An 18,140-nucleotide genomic window follows, 5' to 3' on the forward strand; every position below is an offset into this window, starting at 1 on the left:
GCCGCCAGCCCGGTGGCGGCGCTGGTGGGCCGAGCGCGGGCGGGCGTGGGCCAGGAGGCGGGGGCGGCCGGAAGGGGGGGCCGGGGGCCTGCCTGGCCTCACGCAGCTCCGCCGGAGAGCAGGCGAACTTCGGGCGCCAACGCCGGGCTCTTATAGCCGCGCCACCCCGCCGCGAGGCGCCCGCTCGGGCCCCGTTGGCTCAGAGCCCGCGCCAATGGGCGCCCGCCGGGCCCTCGCCCCGCCCTCGGACCGCCTCCGCAACTCGAGCCAGGGGGAGGGGGGCGCGGGCCAGGGGGCCCGAGAGAGAGACGGGCGATGGGGGAGGGGGATGTAGGGTGCGCGGGGATGAGATTGGAGTGGGGGCAGGGACCGCAGAATGTGCGAGAAATTCCAAGTCACTGTTCTAAAGTGTTTAGGGGCCCCACCTCAGGTTCTGGGGTGCAAGGATCCCTGCCCTTGTGCGCGGGGCGCACGGGCCAGCAGGGTGGGCGGTGTCCCAGGCCCTAGTGGTGGCGGGGGTCCCTGGTTTCCGTCACGGGGCTACTTGGTGGGGGCGCCCCGTCCGAGTGAGGGTGCAGGTAGCTAGGGGAAGCTCAAGGGTCCCCGAGTCCCGCTGGGAACGGCGAAGCAGGCGAGGAGAGGGGGAGGGTAGTCCCTAGGCGTGCGCGCGGCGCGCAGCCGCCACCTGCCCGAACAAGCGCTGAGCCTCCAGCCGCAGCCAGAGCCCGAGCGCCCCCCGGTGCCGCGCAGGAGCCGGGGAATAGCCGCGGCAGCTGCCAGGTGCGGTCCGCCCGGAGAACCGGCCGGGCCAGGCCCGAATCTGGGCCAGGCATGGGGCCTGCGAGGCCCCGAGTGCCGGCAGAGAAAGCAGCAGGGCGGGAAACATCGCTCAAATCCTACCTGCGTGGCTGAGCTCACCGGGGTTCGTCTAAGCAACTCGCCTCTGGGGCCCACCCAAAATATCCGGATAATGGTTCCCCCGTCCTCAGTGCGTTGGACTTGCGTAGCCTCGGGTTCAGCCCCAGGGGCCACCACGATAATTTGGGAATCTGGGGAAACCATCTCCTGGAGAGTGTGGACGATGTAAGAACTCGTTGTGACTTTTACCAAGTCAAAACCACGCACAGGACTCCGCGCCCCGCCTGTCCCCCCTCCCCCGCCCCGGAGCCCCTGCCGCCCGCTCCTCTCCATGGGCAAGGGGCTGCCGGCAGAAGCCGGCGCGAGGCTCGCCCCTAACTCTGCCATCAATCACCTCGCCCGCGCTCCGCGCGCGCCTCCCCGAGTCCGCCGGGCGGCTGGAGACACCGCGCCGCGCGAGCGGGGTGCGCCTCTCCTCGGCGTCCCTGCGACCCAGCGCCTAGCCCGCCCCGCTTCGGTACTACCAGGGCGCTGTCCCCACAGTGACGATCTTTGCAAACAGCAAACGAAAGCGGTGCCGGTTTCGGGACACTCGGCCCGACCGAGCGCGGCCGCCGGGCGGCAAGCCCGCAGGGGGCTACCGCGCCCCTTGCGGGTCTCCCCGGCGGTTGCCCGAGGCGAGCGCCAGCCTCAGGCCGACCGGCCGGCCGCCGGTGCAGGCGGGACCACCGACGACCGGGGCGCGGAGTCGGCGGGGAGCTCACCGCAAGGCTGGAGGCTGCGTCCGCGGGCGCTCAGGGAGCCGAAGCAGCAGCAAGCGCTCTGCGGCGGGCGGCGGACGCTGCTCAAGGTGAGCGAGACCCCGGAGGCAGTCCCCAAGTCCGGGGGCAACGCCCAGCCCGCTGGAAGACCCGGGGACAATGCCCAAATTTGGGGGAAACTGGGGGCAATGCCCAGTCGTTTTCCTGGACGCGGGAGACGTTCTGCCCACGTCCTGGCGGACGCGCTTGCCAGGCCGAGGGTGTTTGGGGAACACGGACACTTCCCAAGTCCGAGGCGCTCGGGGGGGCTTCGCAGGAGAGGCAGGGAGGCCTGCAAGCAGTGCCCACCGTGCCTGGGGCTGGGGGGCTGCAGGAGGCTGCGGGTGGGTCGGGAACAATGCCCAGATATCGGGGTACGCAGGTCCCAGCTCTGTCTGATTTGCAGGCAAAAAGAACGAGTGTCCCCCAAGTAAGGGATCCGGGGAGGCTCCCTCCCTAATGGGGGGAGCTGCAGCTAATGACTGAATCTGAAGCTCCAGAAAAATAAAGTCTGAGTTTGAGGTTCAGTGGAAATCGCTCCGTGCAGCTGGGGGAGGCGGGGGGTCTCCGTGTAAGAGGTGGGGAGTCCAGCCCCTGGGTCGGCATGCTTGGGGGAGCCCCGGAGCGATGTGTGGGGAGGTCGGTTTTTGGGTGGTGACTCCAGAAAAATTCTCCACATGAAACTCGGGGGGAGGGGGGCACCCGAGAGGCACACAGTCTAAAATTTGAGGGGGGAAAACAGTGGGCCCATTGGGGGACCCAGGCAAACCCTCCACGTGGTGGAGAAACGTGGAGACTGATTTCCACCGCTCAGAAATGCAAGTTCGCGGCCTCGGCCCCGCAGGCGGCCTGAGCCGGGGAGGGCAGCTCGCATCCTCGCCGCGGTGGCGGGAGTCCCCAGTGACCTTTGGCCACTCTAGAAACACGACCTGAATTTGGGGGAGAACCTGGGGGATGTGATGGGTGCTTCCGGGGAGGGCAGAGAATCAACGTCTCTAGTATTTTCTTTTTCAAATCCAATCGTTCAGCGCTGCTTTATTTTTGGCGGACAGGAAGAAGCATCCTGCTTCCCTGAGCAGGGTCTGCATTTTGGGGGAGCCCTAGGGAGACATGGCCCAGATTTTGGGGGATCGCTGGAGACTGTCCAGTGGAGACTGACAGCTGGATTTCGGGGTCCCTGGCTGGCGGCGAGGGAGCTGGTAGACACGGCCCGAGCTGCCTGGGGTTTCAGGGACCTGGGGGTGTTTTTTCAGTGGATCTGGGGGGCTGGGGAAAATTTGTCTAAATTTAGGGGGGCTCCGGGGAAGAGTCATAAAGTCAGGGGGCCCATAAATTAATGTTCAGAAAAAGCTCCATCATTTTGTGGAGGGAAAAAAAAAATCTCAGTTTCCAGGAGGGCTGGGGACAGGGCCTCGATGTGAGGTCCCAGGAAAGGAATTCTGAACCTGGGGACCCAGGGAAGTGGCCCCAGGCCCCCAGGATCATCGGGCTCCATGTCTAATTTTTGGGGGAAGGAGGACGCGTCCCCAGGTCGTGGGCCCGAGAACCAGCGCCTGCAGCGAGCTGGGTGGGGCACCCAGGAAATGTTGCTTGAATTCGGGGTGACTCCGTGAGGGGCTTGGGTGCTTTGGGGCCCATGATATCAGCGCCTTTCCACACCCCAAGCATGACCCTGGGTGTGTGTGGGGGGGGCACAACGCCTCACATTTGAGGGGACCCAGCAAATCCAAGTATCGGCGGTCAGGAAGAGGGTCCCGTGAGGTCCCGGGTGGCTGATCAGCGTCTGAATTTTAGAAAATCCGGGTTCTTGTCGGTCAACAGTGGGACCTGGGGGGTTTCAAACACACAGCCAGTCAGGAGGCAGAGGAAATACCTGGAACGCCTGGCCCCCGCGGTCACGCCGCAGGCGGGGTGAGGAGCACAGGTTCGCGGTGCGCGCGGACGGAGCACGCAGCCCCGTGGGGAGCTGGGGGGGCCTCGTGAGGGCCGGGGCAGCCTGCCTCGCCCACGGCCGGCCACCTCGGAGCCCGCGTCCAGTCTCGGGTCGCCGCCGCCGGCGCGCTCTCGGGGCCTGGGGTCCCCGCGGGGAGGCTGCCGCGTGGCGGGGAAGCAGGGAGAGCCCCGGAAAGGGCCCCCCGCCCCGGGTCTGCTTGGCCCACAGCAGATAGCGCCCGGGGGTCCGGGAGGGCAGGCGTCGCCCGGCCTCTGAGCTTGGCGGGACTCAGGCTGCCAGAGAGCAGACTGTTGAAGGTTCACAAAGGGGGTCCCTGTGTTTGGGGGAAATTCCTAAACCGGGGTGGACGCCAGGAGGGCGACCTGGAGGTGCTGGGGGTGGCCTGTTTAGAGTGCTGGGGTGGGGGTGGGGGGGACCTGGGACTCTGTGTGAGATTCAGGGAGCCCAGGTTGGGGCCAAGAATTTTGTGGAACTCTGCAGATGCTACCCCAAACTCTGGGAGCCCGGTGTGGGAGAGTCACCACAGGGCCCAGAGGCGGGGAGACCTTGTTGCTAATGCCCAACACTGTGGGGACGCAAGGAAAAGTGCCTCTTGCCTTGGGACACACCTCGAAGTGCCAGGCAAGCCGGCCGGCCTGACCGCAGGCGGGGGTTAATGTTGAGACGCAGGGGGCGCGCGGATCGCCGGTGCGCGCCTCCGCAGGACCCCGACTGCGTGTAAAAACGGCCCAAGCGGCCGGCGCCTGGGAGGAAACGCCCCGTTTGTTTGGGGACCTCGGGCCACCCGTGTCAATCTGGGGAAGACAGTGGGGGGGGGGGTGCATAGGTTTAGAGGCCCCAGAGATGAGTGCCCGAGAAAACCCGCGTGAGCTGGGCAAACGCTGAGCGTGTGTGCGGGGACCTGGGCGGAAGGCTGCAACTTGGAGGGTCACGCGAGGGGGGGAAAGTCCTGCCCGAGTTTGCGGGGAGCAGGGAAGTTGCTGGGTGTGTTAATGCCCGGGCACCGGTCTGCGTTAGAGAGGCCGGGCTGGGGGTGGGGGTGGGGGGGCCGGGGAAGCGGCGCCGCCTCGGACCCAACGCGCCCGGGCGCGAGGAACGCGGCGGCGAGGGAGACGCCCGCAGGGAGCGCGGGGCCCCGGGGGCGCGCACCCGGGGCCATATTGTCACGCTTTCTTTTGCCTTCTCGCCACCGAGACGTCCCCATGGCGGAGGAGGCCCCGCGGGCGTTGGGGTGCAAGGGGAAGCCGAGAGCCTCCAGGCAGCGACAGAGGCGCAGTTCCCGGGCGCCCCCGCGGCCCCCCGCTCCCCGCGCGGCCGCCTCCGAGGACGCCCGCGGGCTCCCCGCCACCGCGCCCCACGCGCTCCCGCGCTGCGAGCCTAGGCGAAGCCGCGACCGGGACGCCGCCGCGGGCAGGCTCGTCCCCGGCTCGGCTTGGGGGCCGGGGAGCACCCCCGGCGGCCGCCCCCGCCGCCCCCGCGCTCCCCGAGCGCCACCGGGGCCGTGCAGAGTGCCGAAACGGCAGCGAAAGCAGTTCTGTGTGGGTAGTACCAGAAAGGAGAGAACGTGGGGACTAAGGGGAGAACGTGGGGACGGGGGTGGGGGGGGCAGGCCTGGAGGCCGTGGGGGGCCAGGCGCCTCCTTTCGGTTTCTCCCTCCAGGCCTCCCCGCCCCGGGCCCTGGGGATGGAGGGCAGCAGGGCAGGCAAGCAGGGAACCCACGAGGCCCAAGGACCAGCATCCAAGAACAGGGGCACCCCCTCAGGACGGGGCAGTGCTGGGGGTGTCGGCAGTGACCCCAGGGGGGTCCCCAGGGCGAGAAGCTGCCCCAGAGGGGGTGCTGTCCCTGGCAGGGGCGGTGGGTGGGTGTGTATGCAGCAAAATGGGTGAGGGCTGGGAGCCAGGACAGAGAGTGTGGGGCGCCTGTTCCCCACTGTCACCCCACCACACAGGGACCCCCCCCCCGCCCCCGCTAGAAGGGGTCACTCAGAGGCTGGCCCTGGGCATACGGGGGTTAACGCAGCGGGACAGGTGTGGGGACTGCAGCTGAGGCAGCCTGCCAGCGCCAGAAGGCCCCCCCCCCACCCCACCCCCCAGCCCCCAGCCCCGTGAAAAACAGCCTATTTTCCACCCAGAGCCCCGGGCACATGGGGAGATGTTCCCCCTCAAATTCCAGCCCGCGCCCATCACCCCGAGTCCGTTCCAAGAACATCTGGCCTGTCTCCCCCGACCCAGGACGGCCCCTCCCCATCTGCACCAGGCCTGGGGCCTGCAGCGGGCGGGAGAGCGGGGAGCCTCCCGCAGGCACCCTGCTCCCCGCTCCAAGGCCAAGGCCACCTGTAGATTTTGGGGTGCAAAGCACTGGAATCACGCCTGTCTGTGGGCCCCGGGCGCTGAGGGTCCAGAGCAGATTCCCAGTCCTGGCCGAGGGCGGCTGCTCAGACGGACAAGCCCGGGGTCCCCCTGGCCCTGCTCTGGGTCCCCCACCTTCCCCTTTGCAGGCTTCCCAGGCTGTGGGGGGTGGGCAGCCGCTGGGGGGAGGGGGAGCCCCATTAGACTGCAGGCTTTCCCCCTGTCGGGGCGCCTGGAGGGCACTCACATCGGCGGCCCCTTCACCACCCCCCTGCTTTCTGCCCCCCGCAGGCGCCCGCCCTGGAGGAGCCTCTGCCTGCTGCTTGGAGACACGCCCGGACCTTGCAGGTAGGAAGGCCAAGGCCACCCCGGGGTGCCAGGCTGAGCTGTCAGGGCGGGGGCGGGGGGCACATGCTCTTCCTCCCCGCGGGGCTGCCCGAGAACCCTCGCCTTATTTAGTCAAAAGTGTGGCCGCAGGGGCCGGCGTGTGGGAGCAGATCCGGGTCACCACCCTAGGGCTCAAAACGGGCACCGGCGACCCCCGGCCAGCACCAGCACCAGCGGTCCGGGGCTCCCCGACTTCCGACCCTCCACGGCAGGGGGAGACCCGCTGGCAGCCCCAGCACCTAGTGGAGCTGGGGTCCCCGGCTCAGAGCACGGCCCCGCCCTCGGCACCAGCCTCCTTCCCCGGCACCAGGCAGCGGCTGGCTCCCCTCTGGAGCCGCAAGCCCGGACCCCAAGAGGACCCTCGCCCCGCACGATCCCGTCCGACCCGACCCGGTCCGATCCGGACTCACCCCCGCGAGCCGGCCTTCCCGCTCCCTGCCGACCGCCCGCCCTGCCGTCTGGCTCTCGCACTCCCAGGCTTCCTCCCGCTCTGGCTCCGGCCGGGCTGCTCCCCCTCCCTGGGCCCGAGCCCAGCACTCGCAAGCCCGGCTCCGTCTCCGAGGGTCCCTGGGCGCCCCTCCCTCACCCCCCCTCAGGGCTCGGACTGTGCGCCCGGCCCTGGGAGTGAGGCGTCTGCTGCCCGGGGTCGGCCCCCGCCGGAGGCAGCAGGCAGGCGCCGGGGCCAGGACCACCACCGGGCGGACGGCACAGCCACCAGAGGCGCGGGCAGCCCCCAGGCGCTAGACCAGAAGTAGGTCGGGGTCAGGGCGGGGGTGGGGGTGGGCGTTGGCCCCGGGGAGGCAGCTGTGCACCCCGGGCCCTGGTGTGCCAGGGGACTTGGGGTCTGAAGGAAAGGCACCCCGAAAAGGACGTTCTGGGGCTTTTCTCTGGGATGGGCGACCGGCCTGGAGGGGGCTGCCCGCTGGGCGGGTCTGTCCCCACGGGTCCTGGAGGTGCCCCTGCTGCTTCCTGGGTCCCGCAGGAGGTCACAGACCCACGCGCACCCCACGGTGCCCCCCCAGGACCCGCACGGGGTGCCTCTGCCCCGCCCCCGCCCCAGCCTGCTCCAGAAGGGCTGGAGGGGCTCTGAGTGCAAGTCCCACAGCCCCCAGGCGGGGGCTGCCTCAGTGTCCCCGCCGAGTCCTGGGGCCCCTGACTGCTCCCTGACAGACATATCCTCTCCCCCCTCAGCCAGCCTCCCCCCTGTTCTGTCCTCACAGTGCCCCCCGCCTCTCCCTGCAGCCTCTCGCCAGGACCACCCCGTGGAGGACGCCGTGGACAGCGGGGACCCTGCTCTGCCCACACACCTGAGCCCCCAGGGAGAGGCGTCTGGGAAGCCAGCTCCGTGACTCCGAACACGCCCCCAGCCTGCGGGAGCCTGAGCTCCAGCCTGGGTGTCTGGGAGCACCGAAGAACCATCCACGTCCGACCCACGGGAGGGGGCCGGAGACACTCACCTCCTTGGCGCTGGGGCTGGGGCTGGGGCTGGGGCTTCAGTTCTGGGTGCGTGGGGTGCGCCTTGGCCACAGGCTGCAGCAGCGGGTCACGGGGCTGGCCTCACGAGCCGATGATCGGACCTGCCTCTTGGCGAGCCTCCGCTTGCGACGGAGGGCCGGGGGCGCCTCGGGGGCCTCGGGGGCCGGGGGCTGCTCCGGCTCAGGCTCAGGGTCCTGGGGCCCCTGGGGCTGGGGGCTGGGCTCCGGTTCCTCCTCCAGGGACTCAGTGATGACTCTGCGTCCCCTGTGAAGACATGACAGTGACGTCTTTTAAAATGAATGCCCCCCAAGCCAGAGCCCCGGGGCAGCTCCCCTGCCCGGGCTGCTCGGTGGGGAGGGCGGTGGGCCGCCTTGTCGGGGTGCGGGTGGTGGCTCCCCAGCCTGTCAGGGGCCGCAGAGGTCTCCCCGGGCCACGCACCCGGCCGGGGTGGCGGCCCGCAGCTCACCTCAAGCTGAGCTGCCCAGCCATCAGGCCTCAGAAGATGCTCTCGGAGGGTGAAGGTCCCTGCCTGGGCCGGGGGTGAGGGCTGCACACAAGTGTCTATGGAGGGGGGCGGGTCACAGCACGGAGCAGAACCCCGCCCTCGACCCCCCACAACCCTGCCTTGCACGGCAGTGAGGAGGGGCCGGGGCCCGAGCAGGACACAGCCCTGACCGGAAACGTCCCGGAAGGTGGGCTGCTCTGGGAGCAGGGGCCTGCCGCCCAGCCCACCAGCCGCGCCCTGCACAGACAGGGCGGTGGGCCCGGGGCCCGGGGCCCGGGGCCGAGGGGGGAGGCCTCACCTGCGCCCAGCTCTGTGGGCAGAAGGGGCACCTGGGGCGCTGGGCACCTGGTCAGGCAGGGAGAAGCTTCACTTTAATACTTGAGTACCCACTGCCCTGGGCATCAGGGACGGTGGGGATGCCCCCAGGACGCGGTGGGGCTCTCGCTGTGGTTGGGGAGTGCCGGGGTGGGCCCGGGGGGGCAGGGGGCTTGACTTCTTAAGTTGTATATAAAAACCGCTGCAACATCCCAGGCCTCTGGCCTCTGGACTGTGTCCTGTTTGTCTCTGGGCTGGGGAAAGGGGCGGGGGCGTTGCAGCCGGGGGAAAACCCTGCCGTTCACACTTGCCCCAACAGCTGCGGCCTGGCCCGGAAAAGCAGCCTCAGATCCGTGGAGGGAAACCGATTTTCCTCGCCGGGGCCTCTGGCTCTGGCGGCCCCCACAGCCAAGGCCCCCCCGCCACCTGTCTCTGCTGCCCCCCGCCGCAGAAACCGGTGCCATTATGAGCCCCAAGCCCCAGGCCCCCCACCCCCATGGACGCCCAGCAGTGCCGCGAGTGGGGGGGGGCCCGGTTACCTGTGCTCTAGTCGCTGCGGCGTCCCAGAGGCCCCCGGGCGGTGGACGAAAAGGACCGGGGAGTCCCCGGCGCCCCAGGCCCTCTGCTGAAACTGCCCGGCGGGTGGTCTGCTGGCCGGGTCAACATGAGCAGTCGCCGCCAGAGCAGAGGGTGCTCCGGCTGGGGCGCCTGCGGCCTTGCGCCGGGCGGCCGTGGTGGAGAAGGGGGGCGAGGCGGAGGCTGCCGAGACCGTGAAAGGCGGTTTCAGAGCGTGCGTGACTCTGGGGCCCTCACGGCAGGGGGAGCGGGGGGGGGCCCGACCACCACCGACCACCCACGGGACCCCTGCCCAGGCGCTGGCAGAGACTGCGCCGCGCCCCTTACCTCCTCGCCCCCTCCGCGCCGTTCCTCCTGGCCCTCCAAATTTGGATTGCGTGGCCCCCACTTGGGGGTGCCGAGGCTTCCGGGGCAGCTGGCTGTGGCACTGTCCCAGGCTTGGGCAGTGCTCGGGGGGAGGGGGGGCTGGGGGAGGTCGGGCCTTCCCCTGAGCGTGCAGAAGGGGGCCCCTGGGCCTGTATGCACGCAGAAGCTCTCCAGCCAGCTCCAGCCAGTGCGCAGGTGGGGCTGGAGGGGGGGGAGTGGGGGGGCGGGGCTTCTCAGGCTTGCCACTTGGTGGCCACCCGACACCCTGGAATGTGGGTGGGCTCGGCACGGGTAAAATGGGGGAGGGGCCCACCGGGGAAGGAGCAGAGTCAAGGCGTGGTCACGAGAGTCACCCTCCAGGTGGTCCCTGCGCACCCCGCAGCACAGGGGGCTCCCGTCCCTTGTCTTCCAGAGGCAGGGGCCCACCTGGGAGCCATCTCCCGCCCCCTGCCCTGCCCCCCACGGCCCCCACACGATAGGTGCTAGGCCCCCAGAGCACCCCACCAAGGGGCAGGCGGGGGGAGGGGCAGCCTCCTGCTCATGGTCACCCCCAGGCGGGGTGGCCAGGTTCACAGCCTTTGGGGCCAGGGCGGAACTCTGGAGAAGGCAAAGGCCCAGAGATCTCACCGCTGAGGGGTGTGGGGGGGGGCGACGGACGTGCCGCCTGATTGGACGAAACCTCACCAGGAATTCAAGCCCCGTCTCCAAGCCCTCAGGGAAAGTAGGGGCGGAACAAAGGTGCACGGAGAGGTGAAGACACAGACACTTCACAGCGGCCCTGGTCCCCGCCTCAGGCCCCTGTCTTTAGCTGGAGGGAGGGGCCCTCAGTGGGAACTCAGGGCTCTCTGGGGGTGGCAGTCGGCCTTGAGGGGCACGCGGCGTGGGGGTGGTGTGCCAAGCAGGCCCACAGCACTGCTGGGAGGGGGGCAGGGTGGGGGCACATGCACGGCTCAAGGGTCCAGGACACAAGAGTGGGGGTCAGCACCAAGCCGCCTGGGGCGCGGCTGTCCCTCGCTCCCACTGGCTGTGGCTTCAGGCTTTTGGCCGGTGAGCTTCAGGGCCAGCGCTGTCCCCTGGCGTCTGCTGCACGACGCCAGGAGGTGCCAAGGGGCTGGGGCCGGGTCCTGGGACTCCCGGGGCAGGTGGGGCTGGGGGGGGGGCAGTGCTGGCAGCAGAGGCCCTCGGGAGGCAGGGTCCCCACACAGAGAAGGGGGGCAGCGGAGGGGCAGAAAGGCAGTAGCCCTGGACCTGGGGGGCTTCCCACTCCCCAGACAGTCTTGCACCGGAGCTCTGCACTGGCCGGCGCCCCAAAACGGCTTCCACCAACACAGGGCTCTCATTCCATCGAGACCCCTTCCTTGCAAAGGACCCGGGTGTTTGAGCGAGGGGAGGGGCAGGGTGGGCAGGGACCCCCACCCGGGGACGAGGCCATGGTGCTCCCGAGGCGGAACTGGAGGTGCTGGGGGGGCAGTGACGCTCAGCCTGGCCTGCACTCAGGGCCCTGCGACTGTGGAGGACCCAGGGTAGTGCAGGGACACAAAAGGGGTAACTATGGGGTGCAGGAGCAAAGGACCCCTCATTACCTCGCCGCGTCTACGGCCTGGGAAAGAAAGGACCACCCCCTCCTGGGGGTCTAGCTGGGTTAGAGAATTGGGGGACCCCTCAATCCCTGCCACTGAGTTTTTGCCACTTGGCTGCTTTAGCGGCCTCATGCTGACACCTGGCGGCCACTTCTGGAATTACAGGGGTACACCCCGACGGTCTCGGGTGCGGGTGTTCCGGGCACCCTAGAGAGAAGTCTGGGGTGCGAATCAGCCTCATTTCTCCCCACAAAGGGGGGCCCCGCAGTGTCCGGGTACGGGGAGCTCTGCGCCCTTGCACTCAGATCTGAGGCTCTTGTCCGACCCCATCCAGGCTTTCCGCCGCGGGCGGCGGAGGTCCCCGGGGAATCCTCCGCCGGCCCCCCACCCCGGGGGGTGTGGCAAGGTGGGCGCCCAAAGGGGACACCTTCCCGAAGCTTCCGTTGTGCTCTGAGACGTACGGGGAACTGTGTTACGTTTTATAAGAATAGAATCAGATACGTTACTGAGAGGCAGGACGTTGGGGGCTCCCCCTAAGCAGGCAGGGACCCCTAGACTGCAAGGGTGGGCGGGGTTTTGCTCCGGACGCCGCTGCCCCGAAAGGCTTCCAAACCTGGCCCGAGCCTGACACCTTGTGGCCATCTGGAGAAGTGCAGCCACAGCTGCACTTAGTATCAATATTGCCCTAAGGGTCATCACCTGGGCCACTCGACCGGCCCTGGGGGGTTGAGAGGCGAGGTAACGCGGCGCCCCATCCTGAGAGCCCCACCCTATCGTGTGATGTGGGGCTCTGCTGCCTTCGAGTGAGCGACCGACGGACCAAGGAGAGGGCGCCCGGGCAGCACCCGGCCTCGAAGCTGACGGGGGCACCCCGGGGCCCTGCTGTGGGCATCGCAGGGCCCTGCGGCAGACGGGGGCAGGAGTGGGTCCCTGGAGGCCTGGAGGCTGGCCCGAGCCAGGCCGGTGCACCCTAGGCTTCTGCACCCCTGGGAGCCCGGGGGTCCACCGTGCGGGGGCCGGGGCCCCCATATGCATCAGGGCCAGGGGCAGAGCAGATGCTCACCAGCCTTCCCTCTCGTGCACTGCCGACGGGAAGGGGGGCCGGCCCCAGCCTCGCTCTCCTGGGCCGCGTGGAAACGCCCCCCCCAGCTGAGGGCTGCCCCCGGGCACCTGTCCGCAGAGACCCTGCCCGTCCTGCAGGTCCTGCGGGCGAGCTGCCCCCAAGGGGGCTCTGAGGGTGGGCGCCGGATGCCAGCCTGGGGCGTCTCCCGCGGCCCCAGCTTCCTCGGCCGGCGGGCTGGCGTTCGGGGGAGCAGCCTGCTCCGCCCCCCGCGGGGCCTCTGCCCCAGGGAGCCCCCCTTCACTGGCCTGGCTATCGGGGGCCGACCCCTTTCACGCCCGTTCCGGGGCCTGAGGGCCCTCTCACCCAGCCCTGGTCGCCTCCCCGGGGAGCTGGTCGCAGGGCCACGGGCCACACCTGGTCACCGTGGGGACTGCCACTTTCCCTGCAGCTCCCTTCTGCCTGCGATGCGGGGGGCAGAGCCAGACCCACGGGGCTGTCCCTGTGGCCCCCCCAGGGCCCACCGAGGGGAGTGACTTGTCATAGACATGTCACTCTGGGGCGAGAAGCCCCAGAGCGCAGCCAGGCGCCCCGAGGCCGTGGCCCACCGGCCTCACCCACACGCCCAGCCCACAGAGGGCGAGCTCCGTGCAGGGGTGGGGGCGAGGGCAGAGCTAGAGACTGCCCGAGTGTCCCACCGGGGGGGGGGCTAAGTGAGGGGGGCGGGGGACCAGCAGGAACCAGAGTCCCGGGCCCTGGGAGGGGCACCCCCTCCCGTGTCCCGCAGCCCTGCGGGATGGATGAGGAAACTGAGGCACACAGCCATGAGTGGCACAGCCCGGCCACTCCCCCCTGCCCCTCTGGCCCTCCAGCTGCCCCCCCTTAGCCTTGCACTGGTGTGGGGGCCCTACATGCCGAGGATGTGCCTGGAGATGGGGGACCCCCAGGAAGCAGCCCCTTGTGTCCTGAGCTTAGCCTGTTCCCTCTTTTCCGGGCGGACCCATGCCCAGTGGTGGGGGAAGGCCCGGGGGACACCCGCTGCCGCCGTGACTCCTGGGAGGGGGCCGAGGGCCAGCACCACGGCTGAGCCATGCGCCGAGTTTGTGGCCTGAACACCCACAGTCCCACGCGGACTCATGCTCTCGAGGTCAAGGCAGCTGTGTGGGAACGCCTCCTCCAGGAAGCCCCCCTGGCTGCCTGCCCCATCCAGCCTCCTGCTCTGCTCTGACCCCAGCTGGAGCTGAGGTAGGGGCGTGCAGCCCTCCCCTTGTCTGAGTCTGGCCTCTCTGTCCCCTCCTTCCGCACAGGGGCCCAGGGCTTGGGAAGCCCCTCTGCAGGCCCCAAGGCGAGAGAGGCCTGCCCTCAGCGGCACCCCGGACAGACTGGCGTGTCAGCCGCGAGAAGACAGCCAGGGAGGCACAGCGACAGCCGGGGCTGTGGGTTCAGGGCCACGGCGTCAGCCCGGGGTCTCCGGGGTCGCCCTCTCCCCATCGTGCCCCCCTGCGGACGGACCCACAGCCCAAAGCCTGGGGCCGGAGCAGGAAGGCCCTGTCCGAGGAGGACCCCGGGGCAGCCGTGGCTGTGGGAGGGGCGGGCTGCACGGGAAGGGGCCGGTTCTGCAGCCGGCTGGCCGGAGCTGCAAGAACAAACACTCGGGGTCGTAGCAGTGGGGCGGCCCGAGCGGGCAGGTTGGGGGGTGCCGGCTCTGTTTTCCAAAAACACAGATGGGCTGTGAGGCTGTGAGGGGCTGGGGGGGAGGGGCACCATTTCTGATGGCTCAGCAGCCGGGTGCACGTGGGGACTGGGACCCCGGAGCGCGGGGACTGGCCCCAAGCCCAGCTTCCAGGGGCAGCCTCAGAGGCCCGTCCGTGGGTCAGGTGGGGGTGGAGCCCCCCCGAAGGCAAGGGTGGGCTGCCGACGGGGAGCCTGGGTGGGGTGGGTGCAGAAACTGAGCTGAGGACCAGAGGGTGCGGGGGTCCTGGCGCTCACTCCCATAGAGGCTGACCAGACCTCGGGGAGCCGGGGGGCGGTGGCGGCGGCGGCCCCTGCTGGGGTCTCCCCACTCTAAGGGCTCTGCCTGGCTGTCCCTGTCCAGCAGCCAGAAGCAACAGCGCCTGCGGGGGCCGGGGGTGCGGGGGGCGGCGTCCCCCACCCTGCTTGCTGCCTCCACAGTTCCCGGGCACCCGCCACATTCTTTCTGGAACTGACCCCTCACCTCTCCGCACTGGGTGGGGAGGCGGGGGCTGGGGCGGACGTGGGAGAGAGCTGACCCCTGCCTGAGGCCTCCTGTCCCCAGAGCCCTACCTCCTGTGAGACTTCTGGCTCCAGGGGCCGAGGGGGCTGCCAGACCCAGCCTCAGTTTCCCCAGGGCCCAGAGACCCTCAGCCAGGGCTCCAGCAGGGCCCGGGCTCCTGGCCCAATTCCTACCTCGGCTGCTCAGTGGCCATGTGGGGGTGCTGGGGGAGGTCACCCCTAAGGACTTGCCAGATCTCTGATTCTGGGTGCCTGGGGTCCGACTCTCACTGGGGACTTTCCCAGGATGTCGGGGACCCAGCCCCTCTGTCCAGGGTCCGCACCCCAGGATGCCCAGGCCATGACTGTGGGGCCTGGGACCAAACACCTGGGCTCCTTCCTGACCCTCCAGGCCTCCAGATGGCCCCTCGGGCACCCCCAGGGGGCCCTGCAGGTGGGCAGCCGACCCCGCAGAGAGGACAGCCTGCCCATGGCTGGGGACATGCCCCAAACTCGGGGCTCTGGCACCCTCTGCTGGCCATACCTGTGAATGGCCGCTCTGCCCAATGGCTTGCTCAGTGTGGACCTGGCAAAACCGCCCGTCCTGGGGGCCTGGTCCCCCCTGAGCCCGGGAACAAGTTCCTCCAGGTAGAGACACAGGTGCCCCCTTCACACCTCACCGGGCCCAGGTGCCAACCAGGGCTCAGCCTGGGCTCTGCCGGGGGCCTTTTCCAGCAGCTCAGGCACCTGGTTCCTGGTCCCCCTCCCTCTCCCCGCGCAGCCCCCACTGGGCACTGGGCCCTCAAGGGCAGGGGCCCTGCCCAGCACCCCCGTCCGGTGCCCCTCAGGGCTCGTTCAGGCCCGGAGACCCGTGAGGACGGTGAATATTTACTGCCCCTCGGCCAGGCAGAGGCGCCGGCTCACCTGCGCCGGGAGAGGACAGCTGGGGGGCAGCCTGGAGGCAGCCCCCCCCCCGGCAGGGTGCCCTGGGCGGTGAGCACCAGAGGGACAGACGTCCCGGCCTGGTTCCAGTGTCCCCACTGGGAACAGGGGGGCGGCAGCGGGCAGCGCGCCGTACGGTCCCCTGGGCGATCCGGGCCTCTCGTGAGGGGGCAGGGGACCCAGCCATGTCGGGGGCCTTTGGGGACAGCGGCTCCCCCACCCACCACACCAGGGTGGCACGCAGGGCTGGACGAAGTGGAGCCCACAGCCAGTGCCGTGGGCAGAGAGGCCCAGGTCCAGGTCCAGGGGCAGGCAGGCTGGCCCTGGTGCGTCCAGGTCACCCGCTGACCTCCCAGTCCACGGCCAGCCAGGCAGCCACGGCCCGGGCTCTCTGGTACGCCAGGCGGTGGCCTAAGTGGGGTGCCCTGTGGAGCCACGCTGGGCTGCAGTGGGGGCGGAGGAGGAGGGGTCAGGACCCCCAAAGACGTGCACCTGGAGTGGCCTGTCCCCAGGCCCTGAAGCTGCTTGGGGGGGGGGCGCCAGTGTGGGGCTGTGTGGTGGGGGGAGAAGGCCCGGGGTGGTGGGAGGCCCCGCCCCTGGGCCTGGGGGCACTGTTTCCAGGGGGACACAGCCAGGATGCCCTCTCACCGGGTCCCAGGCTCCTGCCCAGAGCCGAGGGCGGTGCACCTGTCCCTGGCTCGGGGGTGCTGTCTGGGCCCGCCGGAGTTCCCCGCTCTGGGCCCAGGGGCCTCCTCTGACCGGGTCTGGGCTGAGTGTCTGGTTGCCCCAGGCCCACCCAGTGCCTTTGAGCCTTTCTCCGTCCCCAGGCCCCTCCCTCAGAGAGGCCTCCGTCAGAACAGCCCTACAGGCAGGCCTCTGGGGCAGTGCGGGCAGGAAGCTCTGTGGGGGGGCGGGGTCGCCTCTGAGCTGAGAGTGTCAGTCCCAGTCAGCCCCCCACCCCCAGCCTCCCAGGGACCCCAGGACCCTTCCCTGTCCCGTCCTGAAGCAGCCAGGGGGGCTCTGAGTCCCCCTAGCGACCCGGGCCCGGGACCATGGGCAGCCGACAGGAGCTGGCCTCTTGGGGGGCCTGCCACATGCCCACGGGCACCCAGTGAGCCTGGAGAAAGCGTGGAAGGGCCGGTGGGTGCGCCCCGCCCCGCCCCACCCCGGCGCACCCTGCCCGCCAGCCCTCCCATGGCCGCGGAACACAGACAGCAATGGCACCAGCGCTGGTTGAGGGTTTATTGGGTGTTGGGGCTGTGGGGCCGCGGGGCGGGGCCGCGGGACGGGGCCGCTAGTTGCAGTAGTTCTCCAGCTGGTAGAGCGAGCAGATGCTGGTGCAGCACTGGTCCACGATGCCGCGCTTCTGCAGGGCGCGCTCCAGGGCCGCGGGTGGCAGGCCGCCCGTGCCGGGGCCCCCACCCAGCTCCATCTCCCCCGCTGCTGCCGGAGAGACCGGGCGCAGTCAGGGCGGAGAGGGGGACCGTCGCCCCGCCCCAGGTCGGGTCCGGGCCAGCAGTCCCCCAGCCTGGTCCCTGCACCCTGTTATCGGCCCCCAGGGCAATGCCACTGAGGGGACCGGCCACAGGCCCCCCTCCACGCTGGCCTCCGCAGAGCCCGTCCCAGCTCCTGAGCCCCACGGGCATTTGAGCGAGAGGGTGGGGCACCCCCATCGGCCCCCAGGTCTCCCTGAGACAGCCGGCACCCAGAGGCGGGGAGGAGTGGACGGGGCATTTGTTTGAGGGGGCCGGGGGCAAACGGCAGACGGGGCAGTGGACGAGTCCACCATCAGTCGGGTGGCATCTGGCCTCTGCCCCCCAAGTGCCAGCGCTGACCAGGGAGCTGGCCACCTCTAGGATGTGGCCAAGGGAACGTCATTGCCGTTTTAAAACTCCCGCCTGAGATCCCTCCGCCCGCCCCCGCCGGGTGCCCGGGTTGGGGGCCGGGCAGCCGCTCACCCTGCAGGTCCGGCACCTCGCGGCGGGCCTTGGGCGTGTAGAAGAACCCCCGCTCCCCGCACACCAGGTACAGCGCCTCCACCAGGTGGGAGCCGCATAGGTGCTGGTTGACGAAGGCCGGGGCAGGGGCGGGCGCCCAGAGGGCCAGCAGGGCCAGCAGGGGCAGGAGGCGCGTCCACGGGGCCATGGCGGGGCGGCGACCACCTGGGGACGGGAGGGGCTTGAGGCCAGCGAGGGGCACGCGCCCCGCGTGCGCCCCCGAGTGCGCCGAGGGAAGGAAGAGCCCACGACCTCGAGAGCCCGGACACCCCGGCCGGGCCGGCCCCCACCCCAGGCTGACTCGCAGACCCCGGACTGACCTGCTTGCTTCGGCCTCGGAAAGTCACTGGTCCAGGAGGGCGGGGGCCGGCTGGGCCCGGCCAGCTTTATAGCCCGGGCCCATCGGAGCCCCAGGGGGTGGCAGATGGCCGGGGGGCGGGGGTGGGGGGCTGAGGCTGCAATTTCTGGATCATTTGCCCGATGCTGGGTCTGCGGGGGCCTCTCCTTGGGCCTGGGGTGTCAGCACTTCTTGGGGCCACGGGGCCCATTAGACCCGTAATGAGGGCCCTGATGGCCCTGCGTGCCCGCTCAGCGGGGGGCAGACGGCTCCCGGGAGCGAGGCTGAGGTTTCCACATTAGTGCAGGGAGCAGGGGGCGAGAGGAGGGGCTCCTCCTGCCCCAGCCCCGGACTGCTGCCCTCCGACCCCAGTCCACCCTCCAGGACCCCCGGACGGTCTGGGCTG

General features: G+C 70.1%; 1 protein-coding gene across 2 annotated transcripts; it reads right to left on the reverse strand.

Annotated features, from left to right (window-relative positions):
- Nucleotides 1-16,628: 16,628 nt before the first annotated feature.
- Nucleotides 16,629-17,761, reverse strand: INS (insulin). 2 transcript variants are annotated; one of them, XM_045821115.1, is made up of 3 exons: nt 17,718-17,761; nt 17,359-17,562; nt 16,629-16,840 (listed from the first exon to the last, which is right to left on the reverse strand). In XM_045821115.1, the coding sequence occupies exons 2-3, from the start codon at nt 17,543-17,545 to the stop codon at nt 16,695-16,697; spliced, it is 333 nt and encodes a 110-aa protein (XP_045677071.1). In that variant the 5' UTR covers nt 17,546-17,562; nt 17,718-17,761; the 3' UTR covers nt 16,629-16,694. The 2 variants fall into 2 exon arrangements, with proteins under 2 accessions (XP_045677071.1, XP_045677069.1); XM_045821113.1 differs by having other exon boundaries at nt 16,629-16,843.
- Nucleotides 17,762-18,140: the final 379 nt, after the last annotated feature.

This window comes from Phyllostomus hastatus, unplaced genomic scaffold, assembly GCF_019186645.2.
Source record: "Phyllostomus hastatus isolate PE091 unplaced genomic scaffold, TTU_PhHast_1.1 phas_scaffold_443, whole genome shotgun sequence".
In the NCBI taxonomy this organism is placed as follows: domain Eukaryota; kingdom Metazoa; phylum Chordata; class Mammalia; order Chiroptera; family Phyllostomidae; genus Phyllostomus; species Phyllostomus hastatus.